At 37.7% G+C, this 15609-nt stretch overlaps 5 protein-coding genes across 10 annotated transcripts; 3 read left to right on the top strand and 2 right to left on the bottom strand.

Moving 5' to 3' along the window:
- Window positions 1–699: 699 nt before the first annotated feature.
- Window positions 700–4572, bottom strand: LOC6639186 (aldo-keto reductase family 1 member B1). 5 transcript variants are annotated; one of them, XR_006954703.1, is made up of 7 exons: window positions 4553–4572; window positions 4401–4485; window positions 2337–2479; window positions 1782–2265; window positions 1506–1714; window positions 1120–1323; window positions 700–854 (listed from the first exon to the last, which is right to left on the bottom strand). XR_006954703.1 is itself a non-coding variant. In XM_047012032.1 (6 exons), the coding sequence occupies exons 1-6, from the start codon at window positions 4555–4557 to the stop codon at window positions 809–811; spliced, it is 972 nt and encodes a 323-aa protein (XP_046867988.1). In that variant the 5' UTR covers window positions 4558–4572; the 3' UTR covers window positions 700–808. The 5 variants fall into 5 exon arrangements, 2 of the variants coding, with proteins under 2 accessions (XP_046867988.1, XP_015034555.1); XR_006954702.1 differs by having other exon boundaries at window positions 1138–1323; XR_006954704.1 differs by lacking the exons at window positions 4401–4485; window positions 4553–4572 and adding an exon at window positions 4018–4210 and having other exon boundaries at window positions 1138–1323.
- A 477-nt stretch (window positions 4573–5049) lies between these two features.
- LOC6639187 (1,5-anhydro-D-fructose reductase) lies at window positions 5050–6521 on the bottom strand. Its single transcript, XM_002061733.4, has 4 exons — window positions 6297–6521; window positions 6042–6184; window positions 5288–5986; window positions 5050–5220 (listed from the first exon to the last, which is right to left on the bottom strand). The coding sequence occupies exons 1-4, from the start codon at window positions 6363–6365 to the stop codon at window positions 5160–5162; spliced, it is 972 nt and encodes a 323-aa protein (XP_002061769.1). The 5' UTR covers window positions 6366–6521; the 3' UTR covers window positions 5050–5159.
- Window positions 6522–6901: 380 nt separating this feature from the next.
- Window positions 6902–8275, top strand: LOC6639188 (PCI domain-containing protein 2 homolog). The gene is made up of 2 exons (XM_002061734.4): window positions 6902–7122; window positions 7192–8275. The coding sequence occupies exons 1-2, from the start codon at window positions 6961–6963 to the stop codon at window positions 8221–8223; spliced, it is 1194 nt and encodes a 397-aa protein (XP_002061770.1). The 5' UTR covers window positions 6902–6960; the 3' UTR covers window positions 8224–8275.
- A 1413-nt stretch (window positions 8276–9688) lies between these two features.
- On the top strand, window positions 9689–11045 carry LOC111519746 (nestin-like). The gene is made up of 2 exons (XM_023181590.2): window positions 9689–10622; window positions 10716–11045. The coding sequence occupies exons 1-2, from the start codon at window positions 9747–9749 to the stop codon at window positions 10977–10979; spliced, it is 1140 nt and encodes a 379-aa protein (XP_023037358.1). The 5' UTR covers window positions 9689–9746; the 3' UTR covers window positions 10980–11045.
- Window positions 11046–11300: 255 nt separating this feature from the next.
- Window positions 11301–14056, top strand: LOC6639492 (acyl-protein thioesterase 1). 2 transcript variants are annotated; one of them, XM_015179085.3, is made up of 7 exons: window positions 11301–11387; window positions 11631–11763; window positions 11838–11869; window positions 11956–12343; window positions 12428–12583; window positions 12714–12731; window positions 13887–14056. In XM_015179085.3, the coding sequence occupies exons 2-7, from the start codon at window positions 11716–11718 to the stop codon at window positions 13944–13946; spliced, it is 702 nt and encodes a 233-aa protein (XP_015034571.1). In that variant the 5' UTR covers window positions 11301–11387; window positions 11631–11715; the 3' UTR covers window positions 13947–14056. The 2 variants fall into 2 exon arrangements, with proteins under 2 accessions (XP_015034571.1, XP_002061772.2); XM_002061736.4 differs by lacking the exon at window positions 13887–14056 and adding an exon at window positions 13650–13698.
- Window positions 14057–15609: the final 1553 nt, after the last annotated feature.

The raw sequence follows: 15609 nt of genomic DNA, 5'->3' as shown, positions 1-15609 counted from the left end.
TACCTACGTCAAATGGAATATCTTAACGCCCATTTTAATAACGTCTTTCCTTCCAAGTTATCTATGAAACTGGCGGGTGTGGGCGAAGGGCTACAGCAATCCAAATATCAATCTAAATATCAGTTTTAGGGGCCAATGTGAATCACTTTTCTATGTAAAAGTTGGAGCATGAATTAAAATAGTCAAACTCTGACTATTCGCAGATGTTCTTATTTTTGACAATTCATTTGGCAATTCATTGAATAAGAACTCTGTCCTGCAACTGCTGCTGTGCTATCTTTATTAAGGGACGGGTTCCAGTTCCAGTTCACCATCGTACAGAAGAATTAAAGTTTCAATTAAAGTTTGTTGATGTCTTGGCTGCTCGTTGCAGCTGAAACGGAGTAATCCCGAAAAGCCGATATAAACTGCACGCATGATCCATTTATAATATCAGATAGACTAAATCTAAAGGCCGAAACGAACAATTGGCCGTCTTTTATACCTCCCGACGTATTTAAGAGGTTCCACAATCCAAAACAAAGAAAAGAAAAACATTTGGAATCCATTGTCTAACCACATTTACTTCTTAGCCGTAAAAGTCAAGACCAAGAACAACTGTGCAAAATATTTGCTTTCAGTTTAGTTTCAACAATTGAAGTTAAAAAAAAAAAATATATCATTCCTACTGCAGAAAATATTTCAAACAAGTATACCAAGTATATAAATTGTTTTTTTTTTTTTATTATAATTCATATTGTTTAGCATACATTTTAAATGTTTATGTAAGGATTAAATTTAATTGTGTGGCCTTCTCGTTGCTTGAATTCTAGAATTCATCATTCTCGAATGGATGATGGGGATGACCATAGACACTGGAAAATAGTGAAAAAGGAAGATATAAAATCATAATTTGATTAGAATAAAACTGAAAAACAAACTACAAAAGCATAGGCAGACAAAATAGAGGAGAGTGTACAATTGAATTGGTATATCAGGAATACGGAGTATGTGTGTTTCTTGTCTGTAGATGGTGCCATATCTTCTCTTGGACTACAGGCATAGGTATATAAGTTAGTCAGAGGAATAGCATAAAAATCAGCGTTAGCCACAATTCAACAGTTTGGGTAAGCAACATACCATTAATTGTTCTTTTACCTTGTTGACGCAATTCGTTAGTTTTGCTAATAGTTCTTGAAATATTTGTTAAATAACTACATATATATTGTTTCTTTCTTTTATTATTCTGCCTTCTTTTCTTGTTTGTTCTCTTCACTGGGCTATGGATTTTATTTGATTTAGAATTCATCGTGAAATGGATAGTGTTTGTGAGAACCAGCCTCCCTAAATAATTAAATACAAAAGGGGATAACAAAAATATCATTTCTTATTGAATGAATTTCAGTTTCTACACCTAACCCGATACACTCAATAGTTTTGTGAAACTTGAAAACCAATTGGCTTATAATTTCAATTGGAATTTCTTAAATTTTCAACAACATTTTTGTTTATAGTTTTCAACTTACTTGAGCAGAGGCACCAGGCGTCCATTGCATTCAAAGCTCTCAATGATTTGAATCTCCTCGGGTGTCAATTCGAAGTCAAAGACCTGGAAATTTGATTCGATGCGATCTTTAGTCACCGATTTGGGGATGACAATGTTGTTACGCTGGATCTGATACCGAATAAGAATCTGTCCGGCGGTCTTATTCTTTTTCGCAGCAAGTTCCTTAATCTATTAAAAAAATCCATACATGAAAATAATTACAAATGTGAATGTGAGAGAGCTATTGAGAGCTAACCTTAGGCTCCTCTAGGATGACAGGATCACCCTTCTTGGCCCATGGACGATTGGGTGAACCCAGAGGGCTGTATGCAGTAATTGTAATATTTTTCGATTTGCAGAATTCGATGAGTTTCTTTTGTGTCAGATATGGATGGCATTCGACTTGGTTGGTGGCTGGTGGAATTTTGGCCACGGCCAAAACACGTTCCACTTGCTTCTTATTGAAATTGGAGACACCAATCGATTTGACTAGGCCAGCCTCGACCAGTTTCTCCATTTCCTTCCAGGTATCCACATAATCGGCAGTCGAGAACAGAGTCTTGCCGTCCTTATCGGCGGGGAAGAGGTCAGATCCCTCCTTGTAGCCCATAGGCCAATGGATCAAATACAAATCGAGATATTTCAGCTTCAACGATTTCAATGTGGTCTCCAAAGCGCCACGGACCAAGTCGGGGCGATGGAAAGTATTCCACAACTTGCTGGTAATGAACAGCTCCTCGCTGTAACCCAAATACAAATAGGACAATTAAGAAATGTTCATAAATATGTGTGAAGATTTGCAGCTACCCACCGTTTGACAACGCCCTCCTTGATCTTGGCCTCAATGCCATCGCCGACCTCATGCTCGTTCTGGTAGACATGGGCACAATCGATGTGCCTATAACCAGCGTCGATGGCAACTTTGACAGCCTCCGTGACTTGACCTTGAGGGCTCTGAAAGTAACAGAATGAGAAATAAGACAAGTTCGCATTAAAGTGAGAACGGGCCTTCTATGTACTTGACACTTTTGTGCCAGAATATTCTATTATCCATGAGTTGATAATACAGATTGGAAAATCTTTCACGTCGTTAGGCTAAGAATTTCACCATTGAGTTCGCATAGGGGGGACCTCTCAGTTGGGAGGAGCGTGATTTAGAAATCGAAATGTGCTCCACACTTGACGTCACTTATAACTACAAACACAAGTAGTGGGCAAGAGCATTATCAGGTCAGATTACTGATACACACACAAACACACCTAAAACTACATAGTTCCCCCACCTCCTCCACTTCAACACTAATGAAAGGTATGTGCCCTTAAAAAATGGACCAGCCCTCATTGATAAGAAATGTATTTTGTACAGAAACCTTAGTAAGATTAGTTAGTGAAGACTGTTCCCAATGGGAATCTCAATTTGGAGTTTGGTATAAATATTAAAACACATTCTAATTATAGAGAAATACGCTGCATCATGTTAGAACATAAATCAATGCTAATTGAATATAATTATTTAATTGTTTTGACATATTTTCAACATAAATTGTACAACAAAAATCTAGTTTTTCATACAGTTTATATTTCAGTCCATTTTAATCATCTTTTTATATTGAAAACTATATAATTTATTTAACAATTTAAAAAATGATTCCTGATTTCGAAAAATTTGCAACTAAAAGGCAATGGCTTTGCTTCTATTAAGCTTAAGCCAAGGATTGGGAATGACTTTAAACCATTTAAAGGGCATTTATTTTAGTTTTTACTTAAATTTCGTTTTGCTTCAAACATTTTGTTATTTGCACTTAAGTTCTTGATTGAGATAAGACTGAAATTTAGCCATGTGTATTTCAAGACAAACTCTGAATTTAACTCTCAAAATGGCTTTAGATAAGCATGTATTTTTAATCAATTTTTTTATTTTTTGCTTTTGAAATACTATGATACGTGACATAAGGACAAAGGGGTCACCTTGACAAGACAACAACTACTACTTGGGATCGCCATACTTGGAAATGAATTTTCAATTAAAATTGTAAATAGTTTTGCCAACAATGGTGAGTGAGAAGGAAATGCAAAGAGTGCATAAAGAAAAATGACACATTTTATCAACTAAAATTATCACTAGTTATGTCCAACGCCCCAATCTAATGGAGACACGCCCACACAGTGACCGGCAAGAAATTAACTATCCCACCGAACCGGCAAAATAACATTTAGAGAGAGCGTGGCAATCTTTTTTTTTTTGTCTTTCATTTTGTTTGAAAACGCGCAAAACAAGAAAAAGAGAAAAAAATGTGGAAAAAAACCGGGAAGTCATGGGCAATGGAAAACTACTTGATTAGAATGCATATATATATGTATATATATATATATATATATATACATATATGTGTATTTGTACAGTAATAGTTTGCTATTCCCCTAACACTTGTTTAATTTTTGTGATCTCTTTTCATGGATATAGTATATAGTTGTATATATAGTGTACTTACACCCCAAGTACCCAGACCGATGATGGGAATTTCGTGACCGCTGTTTAGCTTAACCGTTGGTACTTTGCTGGCCATTTTTTTTTTGTTGAATTTTCGAGTGTGTTTGCAAGAAAAAGGATTATTTACACCACACAATTACAATCTTTATAATTTGATTGCAAATGAATCTTCTACTGAAAACTACTGAACGCCGTCACACAGCTGTTTGCGCCTTTTATACCCAAAGTGCTTATCTCTCTGGCCGATGGCTAGCTTTGAGAAGCTTCGCGGAAAGCTCGTCTAGACGGATCCGGCAGCCCTAGGGTTGCGCACTGCATCACAACGGTTTTCGCGTGTTCAAAGGCCAAACTAGTGTTTCGATCTACATACACTACAGTACTTACTCTCCAGGTTCCCAATCCGATTAAGGGTATTTCATTACCATCTGCGAAAATTGCCTTTGGTGGCTTAGTGAATGTAATTGGACACCTATTTTGGGATACATTTGATGATCATGAAGATGGTTCGTTAGGGAGACTCTTCCTATATTACTTACCACATAAATTTCTCCGTATCGGCATACTTACGGATTGAAGTTTGAACAATTGATAAAATTGACTTATTGACAATTGCAGCTCTTGGGGGAAGAAACATTTTATTCGATTTGAAAAATAATTATGAATATAGAAAATATTTGAATTCTTTAAAAGTAAGCTGACTAATATATCAAAGCCCACTGGAAACTACTTATTCGCTTGGAATAATAATAAAATTCAAAGGTAACTTTGGTTTGTCTCGAATATGGAATACCTATCACATGACAGGATCGTTTAAATCTTCCTATCTTGTTTCCAAATATACCACTTTTTAGCTTCAATTAAAAATTAATATTCTTAGCTTTGAATATAGTCAAAAAACGAGACAACTTTAAAATTTCGCCTAATAATTGACTAAAACGACTTGTAAACTTAAGGTCTTTAAACAATTTCTATTGAATATTAGTATAAAAGTTAAATTATAATCTTTAAATTTTAGAACCACAATTGTAAAAAATATAGTTATGACATATTTTGTCCATTACAACATTAGACAACTGTCACATTTATTTTTAGAATATATGAATACAAGTACACATTCTTATAAATAGAATCATCCATTGAACTCTAATCCTGAGCTGTCTCCCGGCGATTTATATCAAAGGGATGATGGGGATGTCCATAGGCCCTGTTTTGGGAAGAGAAAATATACTTATAATTTGCCCAAAAGACTATTTCCCTTCTACTATACGTACGCCTTCATGGTCATAAAACGTCCCTTGCAGTCTAAATCATCAATTGCCGCGAGATCATCAATGGTTAGACCGAAATCCCAGATCGTTATGAAATTGTCATACATATGCTGCTTGCTAACCGATCGTGGGATGACAACAATGCCCATTTGAGTTTGATATCGCAATAATATTTGTGCCGGAGTTCGATTGTATTTCTCGGCAATGGCAAGGATAACCGGATTCTTGAGTAACGGATAAGAGCCGGGCTTCTCGTACGGTGTGTGTCCCGAGCCAAGGGAACTGTAGGCAGTCACAGTTATGTCATTGTCATAGCACAGGGTGATAAGTGGCTTTTGCTGCAAATACGGATGGCATTCGATTTGAAGAATAACCGGCTTTATTTTGGCCACGTCAAGCAATCGATTGATTTGCTGTGCATTGAAGTTGGAGACACCAATCCCACGACAGAGGCCAGCATCGACCAATTCCTCCATGGCCTTCCAGGTGTCCACATAGTCGATGTCCTCGAAGGCAGCTTTGCCAGTATCCGGGCATGTTGGATATAGACTTTCACCAGATTTATAGGCCATGGGCCAATGCATTAAATAGAGATCTAGATAGTTGAGGCCAAGATTTCGCAAGCTTTCCTTACAGGCAGATCGTACCATTTCTGGTTTGTGAAATGTGTTCCACAATTTACTCGTAATAAACAATTTTTCACTAAAATGGTAATGTTCAATTCATTCTGAACCAATTTGGGAATTTTAAAGCTTACCGTGTCACCACTTTCTCTTCAATTTTGTCCCGAATTGCTGCACCCACTTGTGCCTCATTGCCATATATGTAGGCACAGTCGAAATGACGATATCCTATATCTATGGCATCCTTGACAGCCTGTGTGACCACCTCCGGTGAGCTCTGAAATAAAGCAAAAACTGTGCTTTCAAAGCTCCACAATGGCCAACAGAGCTTTTCTCTTGACCCTGACACTGGCCATGAGATGGCAATGCGATTACTTAATAATACTTACACGCCATGTCCCCAGGCCCACCATTGGAATACTTGTGCCATTGCTTAGTAACAAATTGGGAGTTGACATTGTCCCTAAGTGACTTCTTCTTCGGCTTCTTCTCGTAATGGTGTGTTGTATTTTTTCTCTGTTGAATTGCTAAAATACGAAAGATTTGTGTAAATTTGGCTACAAACGACAAACAAATTTGTGGTGACAGTATTTCGTTTACATACTTATACATGATTTAAATTTAGAAACTTGTGTTTATATTTTCAATTTCATTGGGTAGAGTAGTTTTAGTTTTTTCTTTTTTCGTGGGATAAATCATTTTTGGAGTGACCGTTAGAAAACTTAAACCTCGCTTCAGAGCGGCACTTGGTTGAATGATTTGCGTTAACTACAACAAAAACTCACCAATGCTTAAAAAATGATAATACAATCCTTATAAACGAGTTATTAGTAAATTTCTAATGTCTTTTATGAAGGGCATTTCTTCATGTTGGCGAAGAAATTAGAGTTGGAATTCCTTTTTTAATTGCTTTCAAATAAAATGAAATAATTTTAAAAATGGCGCAAACTGATTCGACACTGCAGCCCTGGATTATGTCAGAGAGGCTGGTCACACTGCAGAAATACTAGAAAACATTGTTTGCCGGCAAAACATTCAGAGATTTATCCAAAAATGTTTGGAAGCGTAAATAACTATTTGTCCGGCGTTTTAAGAGCAGCGGAGGATGACGATGGTGACAATTTGGCCACATTTCTGTCCTTGCGTGACATCCACGTGCAGAACCACAATCTCTACATTGCCCAGCCGGAGAAATTGGTGGAGCGTATGCTGAAGGTAAACTGGTCTTGTGGACGATTCACTCAGTGATAATTGCATTATCTTCCATTCCCATCCAATTCATAGAGAACATCAATGGATGAGGCTGTTAGTGCGCATCTAAAGGTGCTTTATAATCTCGCCCAGGAGCCACCCAACTATATGGATGCCTACACACAGCAGGCGGCGTGTTGTTCGGCCGTGGTGAAGCTTCTGCAACAGTTGAGGGACGAGAACTGGTGCCTTCCGTTGATGTACCGCGTATGCCTAGATCTGCGGTACTTGGCCCAGGCTTGTGAAAAGCATTGCCGCGGCTTTACACCTGGCCATATACTGGAGAAGGCAGCCGACTGCATGATGGCTTGTTTTCGCGTCTGTGCCGCGGATGGCCGCGCCTCCGAAGAGGACACAAAGCGCCAGGGCATGATGAATCTGGTGAATCAGCTGTTTAAAATTTATTTTCGCATCAACAAACTGCATCTGTGTAAGCCCCTCATCCGGGCCATAGAGAACTGCTCATTGAAGGACACCTTTCCATTGCCAGAGCAAATCACATATAAATACTTTGTTGGGCGGCGGGCCATGTTTGATTCCAACTATCGTCAGGCTGTCGATGATCTGGCATATGCCTTCTCCCATTGCCCGGAACGTTTCACCAGCAATAAACGTTTGATTCTCATCTATTTGGTGCCAGTAAAAATGCTTCTCGGCTATCTGCCTCGCAAATCCCTGCTGCAACGATACGATCTATTGCTTTTCCATGATCTTGCCCTGGCCTTAAAAGCTGGCAACGTAAACAAATTCGATGAGATTGTCCGCGAGCAAGAACTCGTCCTCATCCGCAGCGGCATTTATTTACTTGTAGAGAAACTTAAGTTTATTGTCTACCGGAATCTGTTCAAGAAGGTATTCGTCATACGCCAGACGCATCAGCTGGACATGGATGACTTCCTAACGGCCCTGCGATTCGTAGGTGTCACAGATATATCACTCGATGAGACGCACTGCATCGTAGCGAATCTAATTTACGAAGGCAAGATCAAAGGCTATATGTCTCATGTCCACAACAAATTGGTTGTATCCAAGCAGAATCCATTTCCACCGTTGATTTCTACGTAGTTAAGACCTAACCAACATAAATATTATATAAAAAACTATAACAATGTTCTTTTTTGAATTAAATTGCAAATATTAAAACTAGTTTTTTTTTTTAAATCCAAAAGTCTTAAGTATCATTCTTTATTAATGTTAAACTGCTCTGAGAGTAAAAATATATTAACTCTAGTCATTTCGGATTGCCCCAAACTGTTTGGTCTGATATTCAAATAGTTTTTGACTCACTCTTTGATGTTGATGAAGAATTTATATTTTTTATGGGATTGAAAATGCTTTATAAGGTTGGCAAATCTAAAAATGTATCAGAAAAAATATATCTAAATAATAGTTAATATTAATAGTAATATTTTTCATTAAAATGATATAAATCATAAATAGTTATGTATAATTAATGAAATGAAAATCAAACATAATAATTATTGTTTTTAAAAAATTGTAACTCATTTCTAAATTGCATTATTTTTCTCCAAGATCGAAAAGATAGATTATAAAATTTAAATTTACTAGATTCTGGTTTACTTGTTTCCAAAACTTTTTCTTGGATTTCAGAAGTAAATATTTTTACTAAATTAGGTGCTTAAAATGTTAAAAACAATTGTGTCAAGAGTGGAAATACCACACAAAATCTGATTGGGCAATTCTTCACTTCAACGCCAATAAAGGGTTTACTTCTACGTAGTTTAGTAATTGTTAAGATAAGACTATTTTCATTTATTCCAAGTACGGAAACATAAAAAATATTTATAGTCAAGGGTTAGATATTAAACAATTCTATGCTCTTAAAGCAAATTAAGATCGAATATAGATACATATGTTTCTATATACATATGTATGTATGTATATCTATAATACATATTGGGACACTTAATCACTTTTTTATAACAATTAATTTTGAAAAACAAATAAATGAAATGTCTGGTAAAGAGGCAAAAGATAAACAATGTTCAGGCTACCGAATGTCGCGAGTTTGTTAGTCATCCTATGGGTCTGGGAAAATCCTTCAGAGGCGTTAAGTAGCTCGTCTGCCTGATTAGATACTTACACACTAATGGGAAGTAGAATGTTTGATTAGATTCAATTACGATCAAATTCACTGACCATCCTAACTGTGGGACTTTCAAGATGGTTTACCCATAAATCAAAGCATTATCAGTTTATCAGTCGTGTGGGGCGTGCTATCAATCATTGGTTACCTATAAAAGTGTCGGGCGAAGACTTCTTCGGCATCAGTTGTATCTGAAGCAAACAAACGAAAATGAAAAGCATAACTTTAGCTATTTTTGCCACTTTGTTGGTTGTCGCCTTAGCCAGACCGCAAGGCTCCAAGAAAGAGGCTGATGAATCGCATCCTTTAATTCATATTGACATCTATTTGGATCCCAAGGAACTGGGTGGACGTTGGGATCATGGCAGTGCTTCCAATCAAGAACGTCCACAATTGGACAACAATAATTCCGAACAAGGACGCCCAGGAAAAGACGACAAGGACTCTGACGAGGTAGAGATTCCAGAAAATAACGATTCCAATGAGCAAGGTCCTGGAAATAACGAATCTGATGATGAAGGAAAGCCTGGAAACAGCAACTCTGGTGAACAGGGAAAGCCTGGAAACAGCAACTCTGGTGAACAAGGAAAGCCTGGAAATAGCAACTCTGGTGAACAGGGAAAGCCTGGAAACAGCAACTCTGGTGAACAAGGAAAGCCAGGAAACAGCGAATCTGGTGAACAAGGAAAGCCTGGAAACAGCAACTCTGGTGAACAGGGAAAGCCAGGAAACAGCGAATCTGGTGAACAAGGAAAGCCTGGAAACAGCAACTCTGGTGAACAAGGAAAGCCTGGAAATAGCAACTCTGGTGAACAGGGAAAGCCTGGAAACAGCAACTCTGGTGAACAGGGAAAGCCTGGAAATAGCAACTCTGGTGAACAGGGAAAGCCAGGAAACAGCGAATCTGGTGAACAAGGAAAGCCAGGAAACAGCAACTCTGGTGAACAAGGAAAGCCTGGAAACAGCGAGTCTGGTGACGGTCAACAAGGAAAGCCAGGAAACAGCAACTCTGGTGAACAAGGAAAGCCAGGAAACAGCGAATCTGGTGAACAAGGAAAGCCAGGAAACAGCGAGTCTGGTGACCAAGGCAAACCTGGAAACAGCGAGTCTGGTGACGGTCAACAAGGAAAGCCTGGAAACAACAACTCTGGTGAACAGGGAAAGCCTGGAAACAACAACTCTGGTGAACAGGGAAAGCCTGGAAACAGCAACTCCGGTGAACAGGGAAAGCCTGGAAACAGCAACTCTGGTGAACAGGGAAAGCCTGGAAACAAAAAGTTTGGTAAACAAGGCAAGCATGGAAAGAACAACTCTGTTGAGCAAGGCCGTCCTGGAAACAACAACTCTGGCGAGCAAGGCCGTCCTGGAAACAACTCTGGCGAGCAAGGCCGTCCTGGAAACAACTCTGGCGAGCAAGGCCGTCCTGGAAACAACAACTCTGGCGAGCAAGGCCGCCCTGGAAATAACTCTGGCGAGCAAGAAAAACCAGGAAACAGCGATTCTGGAGAGCAAGGCCGTCCTGGAAACAACGAATCCGATGAACAAGGTGAACAAGGAAAGCCAGGAAACAGCAACTCCGGTGAACAAGGAAAACCTGGAAACGATAATTCCGGTGAGCAAGGCGACTCCAGCGAACAAAGCCGCCCTGGAAGTGACAATGCCGGTGAGCAGGGAAACGATAGCTCTAACAATAAAGGACAGAAGGCTAAGATAGTGGAGCTTTTGAGCCAACTGTTGGAGCAGTTTAAGGCATAAAATTGAAAAAACAACGACGTGTCCACACGAACATTTTTTTATAATAATTAAATATATTTCTCAATAAAAGAATTTTAATTTGTCCTACATTAAAATGTAGGATGGTTTACAAAAAATATTGTCTTTTATAAAGTAACGTGAGAACAACTGTTTGAAAAAGCCCTCGTATCTAATTCGATAACTTATCGCACACAATCGACAACCTGTCATTATCGAAAATTTTCCATCGGATGCTCTGGCAGCACTGTCCGTTCGATTAATGTCCAGAGAGGTGGAGAGAGAGACATGCTCGCAGCGTTGCCAAACACCGATGTTTTAGTCGTAGTCTTTAAACAAAATTAATAGAAAAACAAACTACAGCTATTCGGTAAATATAAAGTTAAACAAGGTATTCAATATTAATGAACAATAAAAACTGTTTTGAGCGAGCCTAAATTAAAGTTAGAACACATGCCGGCTAATGATAATTCGGTGGGGCAGGGAAGCAGGAAAGGTGGCGGACGTACCTAAAATAATCAATATTACTAATTTTAAAATGACATAACAAACACAGACACACACGCCACGTAAGTGAGAATTAACAAGCATTTTCCCTTTTTCGTTCAACTAGGAAGACCGAGCAATAACAATCTGTACCTGTCACCTGGCGGCATAGTTGGAAAGAGGCTAAACAAATTAAAGAAGAAAACGACAACATGTCAGCACCGGTCATTATCGAGGCCACGGTCAAGCAGACGGCAACGGTAAGTTGCTGGGGTTAACAGGGATGACAATTGCAAGTAAATTGCTGAAATTCTTCTAATTCTTTCTCCCTCAGTTGATTTTCATGCATGGCCTGGGCGACACTGGGTAGGTTTCCGTCAAGGATTAGTCCATATGGCTATAAAGCTAGTTGTTACCCTTTAACTTTGGTTTCTCTCCTCCCAATTCTGTAGACATGGTTGGAGCAGTGCATTGGCAGCCATTAGGCCGCCATTCATGAAGGTCATTTGCCCCACGGCGCCCACACAGCCCGTTTCCTTAAATGCTGGCTTCCGCATGCCCTCGTGGTTCGATCTGAAGACTTTGGACATCTCTGGGCCAGAGGATGAGCCGGGCATACAGGCAGCACGAGACAATGTTCACGGTATGATCCAGAAGGAGGTGAGCGCGGGTATACCAGCCAATCGGATTGTGATTGGTGGCTTCTCCCAGGGTGGAGCATTGGCATTGTATTCGGCGCTAACGTACGATCAGCCGCTGGCCGGCGTGGTGGCTCTATCCTGTTGGCTTCCGCTGCACAAGCAATTCCCGGGGGCCAAAGTAAACAGCGACGATGTGCCGGTAAGTTTTAATTGCCTTTTGTTGCTGTTAATTAGTTCTACTCATTAGTAAGAATATATTTATTAAAAATTTTGAAATTTATAGATCTTCCAGGCGCATGGCGACTACGATCCTGTGGTGCCTTACAAGTTTGGCCAGCTAAGTGCAAGTTTACTCAAATCTTTCATGAAGAATGTCACCTTTAAGACCTACAATGGACTTTCACACTCGTCATCAGACGATGAAATGGACGACGTAAAGGTGAGTGTAACAGCACTAGTGTGTGTACGCCTGTGCGTGTGTGTGTGTGTGTGTGCGTATATTTTCATGTAATTATCCAACGACCGCTAATAGAATTTCCTTACACTTACTTTGCTCTTCTCACTTGCAGGACATAATCAGTAAATGGGTAAACTAACTTCCAAAAACAAATAAACAAAATTGCACTTTAGCACTTTTAAACCGAGAAAACCCCCCGCCCGAACGCATTCCACTTTGTGCGCATCAGCATAAATAATAATTATGAGAATAAAATTATAAAGTAGTACACTAAAAGCCAAACAGAAACGATTAAACGATGAAATGAACATAATGAACGCAGTAAGAGAAATCCAGAGATTAAGAGATACGGAAACAGAACAAATTCTACTACACACAGTTATTATTATACACACCAGTTTCAATCTCGTTTTAGCCTAATCAATTTGAAAAGCAATCAATTATACAAAATAATATCTAATACAAAAATACATACGTAATAATAACATAAAAACCACACACAGAAAAAAAAAAAACAAAAACAAAGAATCTAATATATACATAATGCAATGTGTTGTTGTTGATGATGATGATGTTGATGACGATGTTGATGATGATACAAGGAACAAATTTGCTAAAGTTTTTCAACTTTGGGTATATTTCCTTTTCCGTTTACTTTAATTACATGCTAATAAAGTTATACATATAATCGAACAAAAAATCTAGATCCAAAAACCGAAATAATCATAAACAAAAAATAAATGGAAAAGATGATGATAACTATAATTGGTTCTTTCGGGCAAAAAACAAAATAAAAAACACAGATTGCGTATTTGATTTTGCCATTAATGGAAAAGGTTGTAATCTTATCGGAATTTTTGGAAATTTGTTAACTTAAAATAAGTGCTACCGCTTTTTATGTTCCACTCTGCAAAATCATTGAGAATCAATATTTAACGATGTTTTTGCTTATAAATTTAATTTGTAGTATTGTATTTTGAGTTTTATTTTTCAAATCACTTTTGGTTTCTTTTCTTCTCTTTTTGTTTCTTTCTTATTTCATATGCAGCAACAATTGAATAATCATCTATAAGATCCGTGGTCACTTTATTTTTGTAATTAATGGCATTAAAACAAACATATGTGCATTAAAAAATATATACGTATATATATATATATAAACAGATGTATATATATATATATATGATAACAACCTATTGTAGAATTTTAATTTCATACATAATTATCTTAAAAGCCACGATTTCCAGCCATCACTCAATCATGCCTCTCATCTATATATTTGCAGACACATTGGGATAACAGCCAGACAATGGCTAGAAAGGCGCAATGCTGTCAGATATCATAGTAGCAAATACTTCCTCATCCTCCTTACCCCCACTAGTCAAGAGCAGATGTCGAAAAAGAACAGAAATACTGTGAAATAAATTGTTGTATTTTAGTGATTATCATTTTGTACATGCATCCTATACATATGTATTAAAATATATATACACATATGTATATATATTTAATGGTAGATCTTAGGCATAATGAATTTCCTTCGCCATGGTTGCTGAAAGAATGAAATTGAAATTGAGAAGTCCTTCACCTAGTGAAGCAACAAAATGTTGAATTTGGTAAAAATATAAAGATAATAATAAAAGAAATAAAACAAATAAAGTTATCGCAGAAATTAGAAAACTTGCGTGTCAATTGCCAATTTCAATTTTTGTTTTCAAACTAGGCGGCAACTCTTCAATCACTTCATTTGGTTTCCAACACTAATCAAATGTCAACACAGTGTTAGTAAACGTAAGTTGAATTCCCAATTTGACAATTTTAAAAATTAATTTATTAGTCGGATCTGCGCAAATTTATTTCATGCCGTAAAGTTAAGTCTTTTTCAGATTTTTTGGTCACATTATATATGTATATATCTCAGACTGTATTTTGGCCAATTCGCAACCGATTTAAAAATGCTTCAATTTAATCTACCTCATTTTCACATGGTGGCATAAAATTTAGCTCTAAAGTTTTGCTAACAAAAAATTACGTCATTTTGAAAATCGTAAGAGTAATCGTAACTTCCCAATGTTTTCAAGAATTTGCAAACAAAAAGTCGATGTAGGTTAATTTGAAAAATTCAAATTTATTGATTTTATCAAGCTAAAATTTGTGTCTGTTTAGAAATAAATTATGCTAAAATGTCTGTTGGCGCGGAACTTTCATGAACTATTCGGATGTCCTTTGACCGCATTGTAAAACTTGTTCGTCGATTTCGAGTGACACAAATGGCTCCGGGAATGTCTTGAATGGCTGAAGAAGATGTATTGTTTCATTAGTAAACAAAAGCGACTGGATCCAGTTTTCTACGACACGAAAGGAAAAATTTAATAAAAAGGAACTTGCTATAAATTTTTCGAATGACATTCCAGGACCTGGCGATATCAATCGATGCGCATGGTAAAAAAACATCCTATTGGTCCTTAAAATGACTGAGTTATGAGCACCTTTTTGTATTTTGGACTAGTTATTTTTTCCAAGACCCAAATTGAATCAGAGGGCTGAAAAAACTGCAAAAAACTAAAAAATCCTTGATATCTCAGCTCTCCGCAGGACTATCGCCATGTCCTTTCAACCAACTTTAGTCCTTGATGGTACGAATCTTTTGACATCACTTTAATCAGGATCCTTTAAAGGACTCTCGAGATATTTGCCATTTTTCTTTAAACAGAAATGTCCTTTTATCTCAGCTTCTCGAAGGGCAATCCAGGATTTCTTAGTGTCAGTTGATGCGGGTCATCAAGGACTATCATCTGACAAAAGGACCTCCTGATCGTCCTCGAAATGGCCTAGCTATAAGGACATTTGTTGTTTTTTGCGACTTTTTTGCCATTTTTTGAGTAACCCCCTTAAAAAAATTCGAGTAAGATTTTTGAAAGGATATTGAAATTCCTTAAATGTAGACTGATAGTTTTGATCATGGAGGACCAGAAAAAGTATGTACTGACGAAATCGATCAATGTCCT

The sequence above is a fragment of the Drosophila willistoni genome (assembly GCF_018902025.1).
Source record: "Drosophila willistoni isolate 14030-0811.24 chromosome XR unlocalized genomic scaffold, UCI_dwil_1.1 Seg144, whole genome shotgun sequence".
In the NCBI taxonomy this organism is placed as follows: Eukaryota; Metazoa; Arthropoda; class Insecta; order Diptera; family Drosophilidae; genus Drosophila; species Drosophila willistoni.
The sequence above is the reverse complement of the archived record's forward strand: the minus strand, read 5'-3'. Positions and strand labels throughout refer to the sequence as shown.

Excerpts from the sequence above, each read along its gene's own strand:
- LOC6639186 (XM_047012032.1), bottom strand. Across the intron at positions 1,715-1,781 it reads TCATCCTAGAGGAGCCTAAG|ATTAAGGAACTTGCTGCGAA; the intron begins GTTAGCTCTCAA and ends TTTTTTTAATAG. Across the intron at positions 855-1,505 it reads CGCCTGGTGCCTCTGCTCAA|TGTCTATGGTCATCCCCATC; the intron begins GTAAGTTGAAAA and ends ACTATTTTCCAG.
- LOC6639187 (XM_002061733.4), bottom strand. The coding sequence starts at position 6,365 with ATGTCAACTCCCAATTTGTTACTAAGCAATGGCACAAGTATTCCAATG. Across the intron at positions 6,185-6,296 it reads TGGGCCTGGGGACATGGCGT|AGCTCACCGGAGGTGGTCAC; the intron begins GTAAGTATTATT and ends GCTTTATTTCAG. Across the intron at positions 5,221-5,287 it reads CGTTTTATGACCATGAAGGC|GGCCTATGGACATCCCCATC; the intron begins GTACGTATAGTA and ends TTCCCAAAACAG.
- LOC6639188 (XM_002061734.4), top strand. The coding sequence starts at position 6,961 with ATGTTTGGAAGCGTAAATAACTATTTGTCCGGCGTTTTAAGAGCAGCG. Across the intron at positions 7,123-7,191 it reads TGGTGGAGCGTATGCTGAAG|AGAACATCAATGGATGAGGC; the intron begins GTAAACTGGTCT and ends TCCAATTCATAG.
- LOC111519746 (XM_023181590.2), top strand. The coding sequence starts at position 9,747 with ATGAGCAAGGTCCTGGAAATAACGAATCTGATGATGAAGGAAAGCCTG. Across the intron at positions 10,623-10,715 it reads CAACAACTCTGGCGAGCAAG|GCCGCCCTGGAAATAACTCT; the intron begins GCCGTCCTGGAA and ends CTGGCGAGCAAG.
- LOC6639492 (XM_015179085.3), top strand. The coding sequence starts at position 11,716 with ATGTCAGCACCGGTCATTATCGAGGCCACGGTCAAGCAGACGGCAACG. Across the intron at positions 11,764-11,837 it reads CGGTCAAGCAGACGGCAACG|TTGATTTTCATGCATGGCCT; the intron begins GTAAGTTGCTGG and ends TTTCTCCCTCAG. Across the intron at positions 11,870-11,955 it reads CATGGCCTGGGCGACACTGG|ACATGGTTGGAGCAGTGCAT; the intron begins GTAGGTTTCCGT and ends CCAATTCTGTAG.